Consider the following 18,242-nt stretch of genomic DNA (forward strand, 5'->3'; position numbering starts at 1 on the left):
TGCTTTTCCATCTCCCAGAAGCACCTCTCTCTCTCCTGCCTTTGATTACTCTTCTGCATTTTCTTGGCCATCCCCAGTGGCAGCTGGTGTATTTTATTGCTGGAGAGCGTACAGCACACGTGGGCATTCAGTCGTTTATCTTTGAGCACTTTCCATTTCCTCTCTGTGTACTTTTCCTAATGACTAATAGACAAACAGCCGCAATGGAGAGTGTTGCCCGCAATGCTTGGGCTCATCACCACAGCAACAATAAGACAGTTTTCATTAAAGCTGCCATCAGAAATGCAAGGCATTTCCAGGGAGTATGAGCGCCGAGTGGAGTTGAGTGCCTGGGATGAAGAGGGCGCAGGGTAGAGATTCTTCCATGGAGGTGTATGGACTTCTACTAATGGAGCACCCCCCGGGGTATAATTCATCCACAAAGGTAACAGTGCAAAACCCTGGAGTCCATCAAAGCTTCCATGCTTCCACCGATTCTCCACAGAATAAGTATTGTGCTTCCAGTGAAGAGCTGCCTGCCCTTTATACTCTTATTAGCTTTGTACTGGGCAGGCTCTACTCTCTCTTCCGGACAAAGTGCTCTGGGGCAGGGTACGTGGAACTGAGCTCTTTGCTGCCAGTACCCCCCTTACCTTTCAGATTCGACTAGCTAATCTTGGGTTTGCTGACGCTGTTGTGGAAGGACTATCTCCTTACTGTCAACAAGGACCCAGATTTCCATAGTGGCAATAATTGTGCATGCAAATTGATACTTTAGTGTGTTTTCAGGTGCAGTTACGCCCGTGAGCCAGTGCCGCCGAACCAGAAAGGGAAATGGAGTGATTCGTGTCCATTGTCCAGACTGAGCAAACCACTAGTGACTTTGGAAATCTCCCCCTAAGACAAACCCTTCAGTCACCCACTAAATAGAGCATCTCCACGTGGAAAACCATGTGACCGGAAGGGCAAGAGCAGGAGGTGGAGACAATACCCTGCGACTACCAGCTGCAAGGAGACATTTGCCCCATTAGATGGCAGAGAGGTGACTGAGTTATTGATATTGCAGTGAACTGCGTTGTGCTAGCCGCTGTCCGGGCGCACGGTAACAGACAGTTCCTGTTCCAAGGAGCTTATGGCCAGCTAGACAAGCAGAAAGGAAAGATTATTCTCCACATTTTACATATGGGGACCTGAGGCAGAGAGAGGTCAAGCAAGTTGCCATGGGGCATTCAGAGAATCTGTGGCAGAGCCAGGAGATACTGCTGGCTCTTTTGAGTCCCCGTTCAGTGCCTTAGGCACAAGACCATCCCTCCTAGGGAGTTGTGAGGCTCACCCTGGAACCGAGCCAGGAACCGGCTGGCCTGGAGCAATTTGTCTAGCACATGCAGCTCTCCTCGGGCACCAGCTGGTCTTAAAACTGTTGGCAAAAGCAGCGATTTCTCGCCGCGCGGCTGCCGTTCCCATTCTCCCTCTCTGTACCCCAGCACCGCACTTGGAGCAGGTTATTGCACAGTTATGCCCCTGCTCTCCTGCAGCCCCAGCCAGAGCCAGTGAAATGTGGCCCACCTGCAGCCTGAAATCCTCTGCCACGGGCCTGGGGCTGCTGTCTCCTGCGCTCCCTGGCAGCGCTGGAGCGACTGCTTTTCGCTCAAGCTGCAATCAGTGCACTTGGCACTCGCTGAGCCTCTTCAGTGGCAGCGGTGAGGTTGGGGGTGCGTTTGCAAAGCCCCTGCAGCTGCCTGGCTCAGGGAGGCAGACGCTGGCTCCTACCCAGCTGAGTGCGAAGCTCTGATCCCGCGTGGTCCGTCTGCTTCCTGCCTTCACACCTGGCTGTTGCCACCCCGAGCTTCCGTTCTCGAGGTGGAGCCCGAGGACCAGAGTGAGACGGCAAATATCTCGCAAGGTTTTTGTTGTTGTTCTGCACCGTCCCAATAGCGCGCTCGATGCTGTGCAGACCTAGCCGAGGACACGGGACCTAACCCGGCCCACGTCGCTGAGGAGCTAGCTCAGGGGGTCAGGGCATTCATGGGTCTAGCCGTTGCTGGGGGTTTTTGATTCTTTAACCATGTCAGCGCTGTTGGTTTGGGAGCCTTTGTGCAGATGCTGGATGCTGCAGGGGGCAGGGAGGAATGGTGCCGCAGTCAGAGGCACAAGGTGGAATTTGCCATATTTGATATGCTCAGAAAAAAGGGGTTGAGTGAGGAGAGAGAAGGCGGGAGAAGAGCTATAGAAAATGTTGGTGAGCCCTTCAACGGCCATTGGCTCCATCCCTGGTCATCCCCTCTCCCTTCCTTTCCTGCCACCCCCCCAAGGGTCATGGCCCAGCCAGCACAGCCACCCGATTGATTATGAGATGGCTGGCTTGAGTGTTCCCGTCTCGCTGAGATACGGGGCGCTGGCAGAGTTTTCCCTGCAGGGTGAAACTGGTCAAGTCCTACTTAAAGCACCAAGGCCGGCAGTGCAAAACTGCTGCTCGCATCTGCTGCCCTTCGTGTGTGGGGCAGAGCAGGCCTGGGTGGGGCCAAAAGGAGGAGACGCACCTTCCACCCCAGGAAGTGCATTGACGGGGGCACAGAGCAGCCATATTTCCCATAGGTTTATGGTGTGTTGGATAGTGTGAGAACACATGAGGGCATGGACAAGAGACACTGTATTCAGAGATACAAGGCCAAAAGAGATGGCTGTGAGCATCTAGTCCAGTGGTTCTCAGCCAGGGTGCACGTCCCCCTGGGGGTACGCAGGGGCCTTCCAGGGCTACAGCACCTCCGCTAGGATTTGCCTAGTTCTACAACAGGCGACAGGAAAAGCACTAGCCAAGTCAATATGAGTGAAGGTTTCATACAGACAATGGCTTGTTTATACGGCTCTCTAGACTGTACACTGAAATGTAAGTACAGGATGTATATTCCAATTGATTTCTTTGCCAATTCTATGGTGAAAGTGAGAGTCAGCCATTGTTCGGTACCAGTGGCTGTAACACTTGTATTGTTATGTCTGGCTGCGTGCGCGAGTAGTTGTTAAGTGAGGTGAAACTTGGGGGTGCACAAGACAAATCAGACTCCTGAGAGGGGTACAGTTGTCTGGAAAGGATGAGAGCCACTGAGCTAGTCTGACCTCCTGTAGAACACCGGCCGTAGAACTTCCCTGAATTAATTCCTGTTTGAAATAGAGGAAAAACATCCAGTCTTGAGTTGAAAATTTCCAGGGATGGAGAATCCGCCACAGCATTACAGCAGTGCCTGCTATGATCTAGAGCAGGGGTCACCAACCGGTTGATCGTGATCAACTGGTCGATTCTAGAGGATCTCCCAGTCGATCGTGATCTCCGGCAGTGCAGCGTGGCTGCCGCTAAGGCAGACTCCCTGCCTTCCCCGGCCCCACGCTGCTCCCGCAAGCGGCCAGTGCGGCCCCATGGCCCCAGGGCAGGAGTCTCCGTCTGCGCGCTGCTCCTGCCTGCAAGCATCGCTGCCATTGGCCGGAGAGCTGCAGGGGTGGTGCTTGCAGAGAGGGGCAGCGCTAAGGGCCATGTGCCCCCTGCACTCCCCAGGGGCCGCAGGGGCGCGTTGGCCCCTTTGGGGAGCGGTGTGGGGCCGGGATAGGCAGGGAGCCGGCCTGAGCCTCGCTGTGCCCACCGCTGACCGAGAGTCGCCGGAGGTGAGTGCTGCTTGGCAGAAGGCTGCACCCCAACCCCCATCCCTGAGCCCCCTCCCAGAGCCAGCACCCCAAGCCCCAGCACTGCGCCCCCTCCCAGATCCAGCACCCCGAACCCCTTCCTGCACCCCAAGCCCCAGCACTGCACCCCCTCCCGGAGCCAGCACCCCAAACCCCTTCCTGCACCCCAACCCCCATCCCTGAGCCCCCTCCTGGAGCCAGCACCCTGAACCCCTTCCTGCACCCCAACCCCCATCCCTGAGCCCCCTCCCAGAGCCAGCACCCCGAACCCCTTCCTGCACCCCAAGCCCCAGCACTGCGCCCCCTCCTGGAGCCAGCACCCCGAACCCCTTCCTGCACCCCAAGCCCCAGCACTGCGCCCCCTCCTGGAGCCAGCACCCCGAACCCCTTCCTGCACCCCAAGCCCCAGCACTGCGCCCCCTCCCGGAGCCAGCACCCCGAACCCCTTCCTGCACCCCAAGCCCCAGCACTGCGCCCCCTCCCAGAGCCAGCACATGTCCCCCCTCCTGCACTCTAACCCCCAGCCCCAGCCCTGACCCCCCTCCCAGAGCCAGCACCCCATACCCCCTGCCCCAGCCCTGATCCCCTCCTGCACCCAAACTCCCTCCTAAAGCTTGCACCCCTCATCCGCTCCTGCACCCCAACCTCTTGCCCCAGGCTCAGTCCGGAGCCCCCTCCCACACTGCAAACCCCTCAGCCCCAGCCCAGAGCCTGCACCCCATCCCGCACCCCAGCAGTGAGGGTGGGGGAGAGCGAGCGACAGAGAGAGGGAGGGATGGAGTGAGCAGGGCGGGACTTTGGGGCTGGGGCGAGGCCTCAGGATAGATCCTGGGGGGCCCTTAGATTCAAAAAGTGATCTTGGACGTAAATAGTTTGGAGCCCACCGATCTAGAAAATAGCACCCAAGGAGAATTTAGGTGCCGACCTCGTATTTTCCAGATTTCCCTTCCCGTGCCGTTTCCTATTCCCCCCCCCTGGGGCGGAGCCAGAGGAAAGATTCCAGTGGACTTCCAGGGGCTCGAGATCAGCCCCGTTACTTGCAGTAAAAACCCGATTTTGGGTTTTTCACGAGATTCTCTGCTGGTGCTGGATTGCCTGGAATCCTCCATTTCCACGCCTGGTTTCTTTGCGCTACGGATGATTTGGATTTACCTGAGGAGTAAATAGGAAGAGAACATAAGGAATGCGCGTGACCAGGCCTCTGGGGCGGGCAGAAGAGAGAGGTCTGGCTAAGGCCCAGAGCTGGGCGTTAGGGACCTGCCTTCTACTCCCAATTGTGCGACTGACTCACTCGTCAGCCTTAGGCAAGTTGCTTCACTTCTCTGGGCCTCGGTTTCTCACCTGTAAAACAGGAGTGAAATGTGCGCCGGGTTAATGTTGGTGAAGTGGTTTGAGTTCCCTGCCTGGACGGCACAGAGCAGAGCACAGCATTAGGTGCTGGTGATAAAACTGAAGGAGGACGGATAATACAGAGCACAGCAATGGTTTGTTTAAAAAAAAACCCACATGCTGGACCAAATCTTCATGTGGTGTAAGTCAGCCGAGCTCCGCTGCAATGGGCAGAATGGCATCCCCTCGGGACTGGAGAGGCTAAGCACCCGACAGTGCTTCCATTCTTGTCTGTTTGTGGCACTGTAGCACCCTACAGGCTCCAGTCAGGGAGCGGGCCCCAAAGCGGTAGGTACGGGGGACACACAGTGAAAAAGCTGGACCTTGCCCCAGACACTTACTAAGTATCCTCCAGTCAGGTGCCTCTCAAGTGACGTCGTCCACACTTCCAGCTCTCACTCTCTTTCCTCCTGTCTTTCTCTTTATTTAGCTGGTGTGCCGGTTATCCTCACTGCCGGGACCTGCAGTGCTATTGCTATGTCCCTGCCGGGAAGCAGACGGTCCTCCACTGGCTCTCGAAGGTGAATACGTCCAACCTATTATTGTAGATGACACTGGAATCCCTGCAGTGCCTTTGCCGATAAAAGATACAAACTAGAGGCCATTTTTCCTCTCCTCCCAAATGCATTAGTGCAGCAAGAGTGCAGGAGGAGATCTGAGCGCTTTCATTTAAGAAGGGCAGCTAGCAAGGTCCTTTTCTGGACCTGGACCGGCAGCATTGTGCACAGACCAGACTCCAGGGTCGGGCGATAGTTTTGGCAGCTGCCGAAGTACCTTGTGGCACGTCTTAACGACTCTTCTGCGCAGCACTTGCAGAAGGGCCCGCGTTCCTGCATGCACACTTGCATTTGTCTCTCCACTGCAGTGCGTGAAGTCGGGATTATCTCTTCAGTTCTGTTGGGCCAAAGGCAGGTGTTGATGGAGTATCCTTATCCTCAGTCATTGGTGTGGAAGTTATGGGGCTTTGAGGGGTTTTCCCCTTGAAGAGACCTTCCCTAGGCTGCCGTACTCTGGGTACAGTCAGAGGCTAGGAGAGACATGCATGTTCACACCAGAGTTTGTTCATTAGAATCGTAGAAGATTAGGGTTGGAAGATACCTCAGGAGGTATCTAGTCCAACCCCCTGCTCAAAGCAGGACCAATCCCCAACTAAATCATCCCAGCCAGGGCTTTGTCAAGCCGGGCCTTAAAAACCTCTAAGGATGGAGATTCCACCACCTCCCTAGGTAACCCCTTCCAGTGCTTCACCACCTTCCTAGTTTCCTAATATCCAACCTAGACCTCCCGCACTGCAACATGAGACCATTGCTCCTTGTTCTGTCATCTGGTACCACTGAGAACAGTCAAGTTCCATCCTCTTTGAAACCCCCCTTCAGATTCACAACATCCCCGGACAGGGGTTATTTCACTATTGATTGTGTCAATGCCTTGCTAGAGGTATCTCCAGAGTGGCCATGAGAGAAGCCCAGAGGTGGCCTATCAGACAGATGTTTTGGGAATAGCAGGGTTGACTTTGCTATAAATAAAACACAATGGGATTCCAGCGGGCTCAGGAGAGTGTTGGGCTTGTGGTGTGAAGGGGGGGGTGAGGGAGGAGAGAACAGAACAGAAGGGGGTGGGGGAGGAGAGTTCTGAGTGGCTCCAAACCAAAATGGCACCTGAGGCAAAATTCACACCATTGCTGTCATTGGGCTCAAGACCCTTGCCGTAAGACAGGGTGGATTGGTGCCCGTTAGCCCAGCCCCGGTAGGGGCAGCTCTATGTATTTTGCTGCCCCAGGCACGGCAGTCAGGTGGGTTTTGGTGGCGCGCCTGCAGGAGGTCTGCTGGTAACGTGGATTCGGTGGCATGCCTGCGGGAGGTCCGCCGGTCCTGCGCCTTTGGCGTACCTGCTGCCGAATTGCCACCGAAGCCGCGGGACCAGCGGACCTTCCGCAGGCCTGTCGCCAAAGGGACCAGCAGGCCGCCCCCCGTGGCTTGCCGCCCCCGGCACGCGCTTGGAGCACTGGTGCCTGGCGCCGCCCCTGGCCCCGGTCTGCGGTGCCCTCTGTAGGGCTGCTGGAGAGCGGTAGAAGCTCTTTGTTGCGATGGGCAGTAGACGTGGGAGAGGGGCACAGCCGCCTTGGCCTGGCCCAGGGGATGAGGGCAGCGCCGGGTGTGCAGCTCCTCTCGGCCCCGCTGCTATTGTCGCAGTGACCGTTGCAAGACAGCCTTGCTCTGTGCCATCTTGATCCCCGCTGTTTGTTTTGTCCTTTTGTCTTGCGTGTGCCTGTGCCCGTGGTGTTTGGAAGCCGGGGGTTTTGTGGAAGGAGTGGCTTGGCCTCGTTCTTTAAGTCTGCAGCCCCCCCTGCCACTCCGACTGAGAACCAGCCTCTTCTCCCTGCCTCCAGGCGCCCCTCTCCCCCCGTCAGCATGCGGGACACCTACGGCACCTCGTCGCTGAGCAGCAGCAGCAACTCGGGCTCCTGCAAGGGCAGCGACAGCAGCCCCACCCCAAGGTAACCCGTCCAGAGCGCCCCGGGGAGGCCGCCTCGCCTCGCCTCGCCCACCTGCTCCGCTGACCGTCCGTCCTGCCGCGTGGAACGGGGCACGGGCCTGTCAGTGGCTCAGTGAGATTTCCCCGAGGGAGTCTTGTTTGTGGACGGCTCTAAGGCAGAGTCTGAAAGCCCTTGCCCGGTCACTGGCTCTGCTGGCAAAGAGCAGCGTTAGGGTCTGCGGCACGGGCTTGAACCCCCTCAAATCCCTTCGTCCCGTAGGTTCCCGTCCCCGCAGGGCTGGGGCTGGCGGGACTTGTGCACGTGCAGTCAGGCGGGCGGGGCACTGTGAGGGGGTGGAACGGCTGATCTGCCGGTAGGTCGTGTCAGAGGAAAGTTTCGCCCTGGTGTCCTTGTCCAAAAATTTCCCCGTCTCTGCTCCATTTTCTTTCCCGCCCATCACCTCGATTTCCAAGCACCCTTTTTCCTTTGTCGCCTTTCCCGCCATCACACACGCTTTTGCACAGCGCACTGTGTGCCTCTTGTGTGCTCCCCTCCCGCACGCCCTGGTGACGTACTGTGAGATCCTTCGGGAGGAACAGCACCATGGAAACAAGAGGTGGTGGTCCTTGTCCCTTTGTGATGCCCGGCGGATGTTGGACTGGAAAGCAGGAGACTGGTGGACTGTTTGGAAGAGGAGAATTTTGACTCTCCCCTGGGATAAAGGACAGTTGAGCATGGAGCACATGAAATGGCCCCAAATATTAAACACAGCTGCCGTTGCATTTCTTTCCCCCTTGGGAGTAGAACTGCTGGGCCCGGGGATGCTGTGCAATGCAGTGGTACTTGCTGCAGACAGCTGAGCTGGTCCCAGGGCTATAATGGATCGTTTCTATCCCTCGTCTCCACTCCCAGACCTGGTTCCTCAATGAATGGCCCAAGCTCATCATGGAGAAACTGACCAACTTCTCGCTCTAAGTAAATGTATGGCCCCCTCCGAGTTTGCTGAGAAGGACTTAGCGGCTCAGAAACCCCCCTATCTCTGCATTACAGCTACTGTGAGCCCCTCTGCTCTCTGTCTGGCACCAATTCTTTGCTTGCCTGTCGTCTGTGTGTATTGCAGCTGGCAGAACAGATCTCCAGTGCTGTGGCAATAGCACTTTGCAGACACAATGCACAGCTGGCTTGGTTTGTCGCATGCCTCTTGGCCCTCCTTGTGCTGCACGTCAGATCTGGGCCTTGCTGTATCATGTGTGTCTTGTCGTGCCTGACTCAGCCAGTACAACAGAAAGTGTGAGGGCTGAGTAAACGTCGGCGTCGTGTGAGGGCTGAGTAAACGTCGGTCGACGTCGTGTGAGGGCTGAGTAAACGTCGGTCGACGTCGTGTGAGGGCTGAGTAAACGTCGGTCGGTGTCGTGTGAGGGCTGAGTAAACGTCGGTCGGCGTCGCGTGAGGGCTGAGTAAACGTCGGTCGGTGTCGCGTGAGGGCTGAGTAAACGTCGGCGTCGCGTGAGGGCTGAGTAAACGTCGGCGTCGCGTGAGGGCTGAGTAAACGTCGGTCGGCGTCGCGTGAGGGCCGAGTAAACGTCGGTCGGCGTCGCGTGAGGGCCGAGTAAACGTCGGTCGGCGTCGCGTGAGGGCCGAGTAAACGTCGGTCGGCGTCGCGTGAGGGCTGAGTAAACGTCGGTCGGCATCGCGTGAGGGCTGAGTAAACGTCGGCCGGCGTCGCGTGAGGGCCGAGTAAACGTCGGTGTCGTGGCCAGGGGATAAATGACATGGGGTTTAGCAGCTGAGAAGATATTTCTGCTTTTCCTCTCCCCCCGTTGCCATGCTCTGCTCCCCAGTTACTGAGTGCACTTCCATTGACTTCAGGGCAGCTGTGCTGATTAACCCTAGTGGAGAATATGGCTCGTTGTCTGCAGTGTGTTGTGTGTTTAGGGTTGGGGCTGTATCGAAGCCCATTCCAGATGGGCCCCCAAATCTCCTGGGTTCTCCAGAGGCGCACACAGTCCAAGGGTGCCTTGCCAGGACAGATATTCTGCTTTGAATTTCTAAATGAATTCCCTGTTTGGGACACCGATGGACTAATGATACCAGCCAGAGTCTGCAGCTAGACACTGCACTGGGCTTCCTCACATAGCTCTGGCAATGACCCACAATAGGGTGACCAGATGTCCTGATTTTATAGGGACAGTCCCAATTTTGGGGTCTTTTTCTTATATAGGTTCCTATTACCCCCCAACCCCCATTCCTGATTTTTTACACTTGCTGTCTGGTCACCCTACCCACAACTCTCCTCCCTGCTGTTCCAGCCCCAGGCCCCCATGCAGTCGGGTCAATTCATTTCCATCCTGAGAGGCAGCCCCCTCTTCTAGTTCAGCCCTGGCCTTCTTGAGCAGCGGCGGCTAATCATGCCCCATTGTCCAGTGGCTTTGTGCTGTGGACAGGTGGCAGCCATCAAGCTTTATTTGCGCACCTGATGCCCCCAGGATTTGAACGTAGGTGTGCAGGAGCAAAAAGCTAGCCCATGATTGACTACTCACCCCGGCCCTTAGAGTCCTCGGGTGACCCTTCGTGGCCACGAGGAGCGACTGCCTCAAGCAAGTTCTAATCCGGAGCTCTCTGCCTCTTGGAAACGTGCTCCTGGTGACGTATTCCAGGGGAGAGGTCTCACCTTGGGCTCGCTTTAGAAAATCACTAGGAATCTTGCATTGCCATGGGAGCTCGCTCAGAGAGGTCAGAGTGTTTGCTGTCTGCAGGGTTCCCCTGTCTCCTAGCAGAGCTCTGCGAAGGATCTACCCTTCTTCTAGTCCAGCTTTAGTGTTAGCGTCCCAATGTGTCAGTAACCAGGCCGGCGATGTTTCTGTAAGTGTCATTTTTAATGAACACTTCCTTTTGCTTCGGGTGGCTGTATTTTCCAGGGCTAAAGTGCAGTCCCTCTCCAGGGAGATGCCCCGGCACCCATTCTGCTGATAGCCGTGGGACTGGCCGCTGTCTGAGGGCAAGGGCCTGTCTTCAGTGTGTCCGTACAATGCTTTGTCTGCCCGTGACACTCTAGTAATAACAACAACTGTAGCTCAGGGCTGCAGCACAAATACTCTCTACCTAGCCGGGGGGTGTCCTAAGGGGTCTGGTTAGAGGACACGGCCTGCTTTAATTTCTGCATGAAAATGTGATATTCAGTAGTTCTTAATATTCCTACCACGTGTCCCACTTTAGGAATATTGGGGCTCTTACACTGCAGGGTGTTGAGGGGTGAGGGGGGCCTTCTGTTAGTCACACAGACAGGCTCCGTTCTCCAGTACCCGTCTGGGAATGCCCTCAGTGTGCTCAGCCGAGCGCACGCTGGGATCTCTCACTGGAGTCCAGGACGGTCTGTAATCCAGGAGGTTTGTGCTTCAGATCTGAGAAGTGGGGAGGAAAAGGTTAAAATTCCCCACTTGGTGAAACTCCTCTTCCCTTTGAGCCTCCTGGCTCCTACCGGCCTGTGCCCCAGCGCCTGGCAGTGCTGGACTCAAGGAAAGGAGCTGAGCCGAGGTCTGGGGCGGAACGGCTCTGTGGGGAGCAGCGCTGACGTGGTCAGGATTGTTGTGCTTGGTGGGGTTGTTGACTGTCCGTGTTTTCCCAGGCGGCCCATCAAGTACAGTCTGTGCAGCGATAACCATGGGATAAAGCCGCCCACCCCTGAGCAGTACCTGACCCCCCTCCAGCAGAAGGAGGTCTGCATTAGACACCTGAAGGCCCGGCTGAAGGACACCCAGGAGAGACTCCAGGACAGGTAAGTGCTGAGGCAGGTGAGCAGGTAACAGGAGGCTCCCAGTACCAGTGGGGATGAGGGAATGGGAAGGTTGTAACTGAATGCGTAGGAACCTCCAAATCAGGTCAGGCCATCTAATGTGGTGTCCTGCCTCTGAGAGTGGCCAGTACCCACTGCTTCAGAGGGGGGCACCAGAATCCATGTAGTGGGTAACTATGACCAAAGGGGAAACAGCCTTCCCAGCTGCAGGCAATTCCTGGTTGGTTTGTGCCCTAAAGCTGAGAGTTTATATCCCTTATATAGGATGATAATGTGTAGCTGTGGATGATCTCATTATCCACATGAATAGCTAATCCCTGTGCTAATCTGACTAAGCAGTCAGTAACATCCTGTGGTGGTGAGTTCCACAGGTTAGTCAGGAGCTGTGTAAAACAAAGGGTTTCTTTTTATCAGTTTTAAATTTGTTGCCAAATTTGGGAAGGAAATTTGGAGATTGCAGAGACCGCGATTTTCGCCTGGCAGGTTTGTGACTCTCCCGTTCTCCATCAAGTTGCTCTCTGATCTGATTTTCTTGAGCAGCAGATATTAGTACACTGTGGTGTTCTTACATTTCTGCCTGTATACTGTATATTTATTGAGCGTTGTGTATGAATATAAATTCCCCTCCGACCCAATACCTAATAACTTGGTGGTGTAGGAAAAAGGATGGAATTGTGAACTAGGCTCATGGACTCTAAGGTCAGAAGGGACCATTGTGATCATCCAGTCCAGGGGTAGACAACCTATGGCACGGGTGCCGAAGGCGGCATGTGAGCTGATTTTCAGCGGCACTCACAGTGGCCGGGTCCTGGCCACCGGTCCAGGGGGCTCTGCATTTTAATTTAATTTTAAATGAAGCTTCTTAAACATTTTAAAAACCTATTTACTTTACATACAACAATAGTTTAGTTAGATATGATAGACTTATAGAAAGAGACCTTCTAAAAATGTTAAAATGTATGACTGGCACGCGAAACCTTACATTAGAGTGAATAACTGAAGACTCGGCACAGCACTTCTGAAAGGTTGCCGACCCCTGCTCTAGTCTGACCTCCTGCAGGTTGCAGGCCACAGAACCTCCCCCACCCACTCCGGTCACAGACCCCTAACCTCTGGCTGAGGTACTGAAGGCCTCAAATCCTGGTTTAATGACTTCAAGTTACAGAGAATCCAGCATTTACTCTAGTTTAAACCTGCAGAGCTAAGAAGATTCTCATCTGAAGGGACCACTGTAAGAGATGATCACAGGGTTTCTATTTGCCTGTCCCCCCTCTCTGCTTCCCTCAGGAAGTATCCCCAAGGCCCCTATGTGCTTTCTGACCCCCTTCCCCACTGAACACACACACACATCTCCCCAGTGCTGCTGTTATCCAAGGGAACCTGGGATTGGACAATCTAATCACAGAACAACTTTGTGCTTCGGTTTCCCACCATTTTTACCCATATAAGTCCTGTCTGCCCTTCTCCTTGTATAGAAGGTCCTAGCATAGGTGAGAGGAGAAAGATGGTGATTAGGGGGGTTGGACAATAAATTGACCCCAGAAATGCACCGTCCAAACTACTTTTAGCGTGGACTGTCAACACCTATGCAAAGTTCCAACCTCCGGTCGTGTCACACCGGCCCCCTCGGGTGGAAGTGGTGGTGATTGTCTGTCTGTCTGGTGCAGGGATACTGAGATTGAGGATCTGAAGACCCAGCTCTCGAGGATGCAGGAGGACTGGATCGAGGAAGAGTGCCATCGTGTGGAGGCCCAGCTGGCACTCAAGGAGGCCCGGAAAGAGATCAAACAGCTGAAGCAAGTGATTGACACCGTGAAGAACAACTTGATGGAGAAGGACAAAGGCCTTCAGAAATATTTTGTGGACATCAACATCCAGAATAAGAAGCTGGAGACTCTGCTGCACAGCATGGAGATAGCTCAGGATGGGGCTGTGAAGGAGGAAGGGGCTGGGGAGTCGGCGGGGGGCTCTCCAGCCCGGTCACTCACCCGCAGCTCCACCTACACCAAGCTGAGTGACCAGGCAGCAGGGGACAGGAACGCTGGGGACTCACAGACCCTGTCAGCTGAGGAGGTGGCGGACAGCGGCTTTGTGGCTGCAGATGACTCGCTAAGCCGGACGGACTTGCTGGAGCAGAGCAGCCTGCTCTCATCAGGGGTAGAGTTCTGCACTGAGGAGGGGTCTCTACAGAGCTCCTTCACGCTGGGCTCCAGACTTCCCACCAGCTCCACCTATGAGAAACTGATGGGTACGCAAGGCAGCGTGGAGGCTGGAGTGCAGGCAAGCTGCATGCAGGAGCAGGCCATCCAGACTGACTTCGTGCATTACCAGCCAGACCTGGACACTATCCTGGAAAAGGTCATGAAGACCCAGGCTTGCAGCCTGGGCAGCCCCACTTCAGTGTGGGTGTCCGAAATGGAAGACATCGTGCCCAGCTCTGAGACTCAGGCCCAGAACTTCTCCGGGACCACGGACTGGATGGCGACTGAACCCAACTCTGTGGTGGTGGTGACTGCAGGAGATGGGCCAGAGACTCCGGAGGGGCAAGAGGGCTGCCCAGGACTGGTGACCAACAACCCTGCCGTGCACCAGCCCTCTAGCACTAGCCAGTCGGTGAGCGTCATTTGCACCCTGGAGGAGGACGCTGCTGAGCTGAGCCAGGAGGCCACGGTACCGAAAAGCTACTGGAGCCGCCATTTCATTGTGGATCTCTTGGCCGTGGTGGTGCCGGTGGTGCCCACGGTAGCCTGGCTGTGCCGTACTCAGCGGAGGCAGGGCCAGCCCATATACAATATCAGCTCGCTGCTCCGTGGGTGCTGCACGGTCGCTCTGCACTCCTTACGGAAGATCAACTGTCGCTCTGTTAGCAACATGGGAGGTAGCGGCGGCAGCTCCCAGCCATAACTCTCCTCTTCCAGCAACCAAACACATTGCACATGCTTCAAGGTCCGACGTTGTGAAACGATCAGAATTTATCTGACCACTGATTGTAAATTCCAGACACACAAAACGTTTGTTTTATTTATTTGAAGTACATGGGCAGCCTGACATCCTCTGATCTGCTGCAGCTAGAATATGCAATTCCAGGGGGCTTGCCAGGGGCCTGAGGAAAATGAGCTTCTGGGTTTGCTTTGGCTTCTGAGATGTTTGAGGAATAAAAACGGCCAATCCTGGAAGAGCAGAGTTGGGGGAGGCACCCCAGCCTCCAGGCTGAAGGACACTCGCCCAGCAGGTGATGTAGCTGATGGATTTTGCACTGTCCGCAAGTGAAGTCTGGGTAGCACAGATGTGTACGTGCAGGGTGCGTCTACACAGCGCAGCCCCCTGCGGCAGCAAGTCTCAGGGCCCGGGTCAGCGGACTCAGGCTCACGCTGTAGGGCTACGAATTGCAGTGTCGACGTTCTCGCTCAGGCTCTGAGGCCCTCTCCTCACCCGGTATCGGAGCCCCCAACATCTACACTGGCTGTTTTGAACCTGCTGCAGAAGCCTGAGTCAGTTAACCTTGTACTCTGAGACTTGCTGCCATGGGACTCTTTTTGCGGTGTAGACGGACCCAGGGTCACTTCATCTAGGGAGACAGAGCATTGCAAGCCCTTCCCTGGACTGATGGATCCCCTCCACCCCACCCTGCCTCCCCTCACTAGTCCACTTCTGTTGTTCCCTCTGGCCATGGCAGGGTCATTTGAAAGGCTGACTGCCCAACTGGCCTTTCATTGCATTGAACTTGTTCCTACAGTCGTTCCTGAGTCCCAAGAGGAAACCGCCACGCCTGCCGTCAGTGCGAGGGGAGTCCTGCGGGTCAAACAGGGGGAGGGCTAGCTCAGTGGTTTGAGCATTAGCCTGCTAAACCCAGGGCTGTGAGTTAAATCCCTGAGGGGGCCATTTAGGGATCGGGGGGAGTTGGGGCTTGGCCCTGCTTTGAGCAGGGGGTTGGACTAGATACCTCCTGAGGTCCCTTCCAACCCTGAGATTCTGTGATTCTCTGAAACCCTGCCCAGGGCTCCGAGGACATTGGCTAATGGCTGTAGCTCTCAAGTGACATTGCTTGCAGAGACTCATTTTAACGTGTAGAGAACAAAGGGGAAATCAAGAAGGCATGGGCCGGAGAGATGGGGAGAAGGGCTAGAATGGGGGAGGTGCCTCTCTAGAATAGATGTCCTTATTCCCAACACGCTTTGCAGAATAAACAGGGAGAGGCCTGAATTCCCGGTTTGCAGAGAGGAGTCTAGTCTCAATCGGTGTGAGAGCCGGTGCAGAACGTGGCTTCTAGGGGCAGGGGTGGAGCAACGAGGGTTGCCCAGGTCTGCTCCCTTTGCCCGTAGGAGAGTCAGTGACTCACAATCCCTCCCCCCAGAGGATGGGGTCAGAGGACAGAGTGGACAGATGCTTCTATGCATTCACTTTGGAACCCACAGGAATGTCACTCCCTTATCCTTGTCACCTCCTGGGGCTTTGGAGCTGTTGGTTCAAGTCCTGCTTTGCTGACCCAGTTCTAAAGCTTTTTGCCTCCTGGAAGATGTGACAGTGAGGGCCTGGTGGCCAAGCCGGAGAAGCCCGATATACCTCATGTGAATCTCCAGAGCCACCTGCTGTATTACATATGCACCCAGGTTGCTTATGGGGAGACCTCCTTAAGTTCTGTATCTTTCATTCCGTGCTTTGCACTATGTTCACTTTTTGCAAACGGAAGCTCCCTTGTAGAGGTTTCTCTGCTGCAGGTTTCAATGACAGGCTGACGTCTGCACTGCTGGCAGAGTCCTGAAAGGGTTACAAGGACGAACCAAGGCCCCGGAGTCCTTTGCTGCTGCTCTGCTTCCATCCCAGCTCTTCGTCCTGGGGCCGGGAGAACAGCTGGGGTTTCCTCAGGCCGGAGCAGTACTGGAGTGTCTGATAGGAGTGCAGGGTGAGAGTGTTTCGGTTACGCTAGCGGTGGGGGGCGTCTGGCTGCCCATCGCCGCAGAGCTTTCGGTGCTGATTCTGAAAGCTGGAGATGCCTGGAACTGGCATGGAGCGGTGGGGGGACAGAGCAGAGAAGGCAGAGGGCCAAGCGAAGCACAGGGAGAGCATAGCCCTGGTCTCTGGAGGCAGCTTGTCTGAAACTCAGGCTGGCAGAAAACGTCTGCAAGTGAAGGTGGCCTCCGGAAATGCCTTTAAAAGCCAAAAAATCTCACTGCAGAGATCGATCAGCTGGGGGCAAATGCCTAGAGAGAATGAGGCCTCATCCAAACCATTTCCTCTAGATGTGCAGCACAAGCCTGCTGGCATACGCTCCAGTGCTCTGACGGGTAATCGGCTTGGGGTTATCTGCAGTGTTCAGCCCTGAGAGCGCATAAAATCAACTCCGTGAGCTTGGATGGCCTTGCCCCTGTCTTCTCTGGGGAGTGACTGACCTGAAGGGCCAGGGCTTCAGAAGGGCGTGAGTGCATTTTTGTGCGCACATGCACGCGCGCACACACACACACACGTACGTTTCTGAATCTGGCTGCAAAGGTTGTGTTTACCTTTACGATTACTTGAACTAACAATGTTTCTGCTCTTACGTTCCCCCACTCCCTGCCCCGCTGCCATCTCCTCCACACACGTGGGGTGCGGGAGTATTTCTTGTAAGCGTTTTATTCAATTGAAAGCGAGTTGTCTGGCGGGGTCCAAGCGTCTGGGGCGGGGCACATTGGTTCACCTCCCTGTGGCTTTTGCCCTCTGGGTCAGACTGTCAAACAGCTTTAGTTAGACTTTACCACAGGTGGCTGGCTACCTTGGTCATGTGCCCCCCGCCCCCTACCTACTGTTGCAGGGGGGTGTCACTGCATGTGTTGATGTTGCCACATGCTCGTACTTTCACAACCTGTATCCAGCACGCCAGGACTGTCACAAATCAATATCCCTTTGGGACAAGAGCTTGTTGCAGGATAAAAGTGGGTCACTGATCTTCAAAATGTAGTGGGGAGCCGGGGGAGCTGGGGTTGAAGGAGCCTTGGGTTTGATAATGTAATATAAAGTATTTGGGGGAGAAATGGACAAAACCCAGGCAAAATGGCAACTGTCATTGGAGTTAGGATGTAAGGCTCTTGTGCAATGTATTTGTGAATGTGTGTACACGTCTGTTAGACTATCCAACGCTCTGCTGAGAAATCAGTGTAGGATTATATTTGAAAGAGAAATCTATATATTTTTTAAATACAGAACTTAAAAGCTGTAACCACTTTTGTTCCCAGGGGCCTGTAACCTTTGTCTGTTGGTGGATGTAATAAATGTCATTGGGTCTCTGTTTCCATGTGGCTGTTTCCATGTAGCCGGCCGTAGGCTTCCGCTCTGGAGCGAGCTGGGCTGCAGCGCACGTTCCGCAGACGTTCCCCTGTCAGTGTCCCTGCCTCTGAGCGATGAAAGAGCCTAGCCCCTGCCGCCCGGACGTGATGTCTCCACCCAGAATGTCCATTCTGCTCCCGGGGCGCTAACGGGCTCTCGGGCCTGGGCAGTCAAACCCGAGCCAGGGATGGGGAAGCGGCAACGCCCCGAGTGCCTTGTGCTTTCCGGCAGGCCGTGTGGGTGGGCTCCCGTTTCCTTCTGTCGGTGTGTCTCAGGGCGGGACGGGGGAAGTGGGAAGGCTGATAAAGCAGACAGGGGATAGGGCAGGTCTAGTTTAACTCCTCGATTCTCAGTGGGGCGGGGGCCCAGCACAACATCCGTTGGCAGCAGTGGTTCTAGTGGCCCACGGAGAAAGGACTACGACTTCCTGTGACAGGGCTGAGCCCGGCGGCCTGGGCCAGGACTGGGGCCTTTCTGCTGCATGGTGTTGGGACTTCAATCCACCAGTCCCCACTACGCCCCTTTGGGTAGCCGCCTGGGTGTATTAACATGCACCTGCCTTTCTGCTGTGAGGCCGTTCCCATTCTCACCTGCTCTACCCGTTAATCTGTGATGGGACAAACCCCCTTG

The 18,242-nt window shown here is 55.3% G+C and overlaps 1 protein-coding gene across 5 annotated transcripts in view; it reads left to right on the forward strand.

The window, feature by feature from the left end:
* SNPH (syntaphilin) overlaps positions 1 to 17,515 on the forward strand; it is a 34,728-nt gene extending 17,213 nt beyond the window's left edge. For 2 of the 5 annotated variants that reach the window (XM_044984572.1, XM_044984571.1), the window contains exons 3-6: positions 5,471 to 5,561; positions 7,331 to 7,537; positions 11,142 to 11,291; positions 12,977 to 17,515. In XM_044984572.1, coding sequence (XP_044840507.1) covers positions 5,518 to 5,561; positions 7,331 to 7,537; positions 11,142 to 11,291; positions 12,977 to 14,213 — 1,638 coding nt within the window. In that variant the 5' untranslated portion in view covers positions 5,471 to 5,517 and the 3' untranslated portion in view covers positions 14,214 to 17,515. Of the gene's footprint in view, positions 1 to 882; positions 1,022 to 5,470; positions 5,562 to 7,330; positions 7,538 to 11,141; positions 11,292 to 12,976 lie in introns of those variants that run through there. The other 3 variants (XM_044984573.1, XM_044984574.1, XM_044984575.1) reach the window with 3 other exon arrangements.
* Positions 17,516 to 18,242: the final 727 nt, after the last annotated feature.

This window comes from Mauremys mutica, chromosome 13 (genome assembly GCF_020497125.1).
Source record: "Mauremys mutica isolate MM-2020 ecotype Southern chromosome 13, ASM2049712v1, whole genome shotgun sequence".
Lineage (NCBI taxonomy): Eukaryota > Metazoa > Chordata > Testudines > Geoemydidae > Mauremys > Mauremys mutica.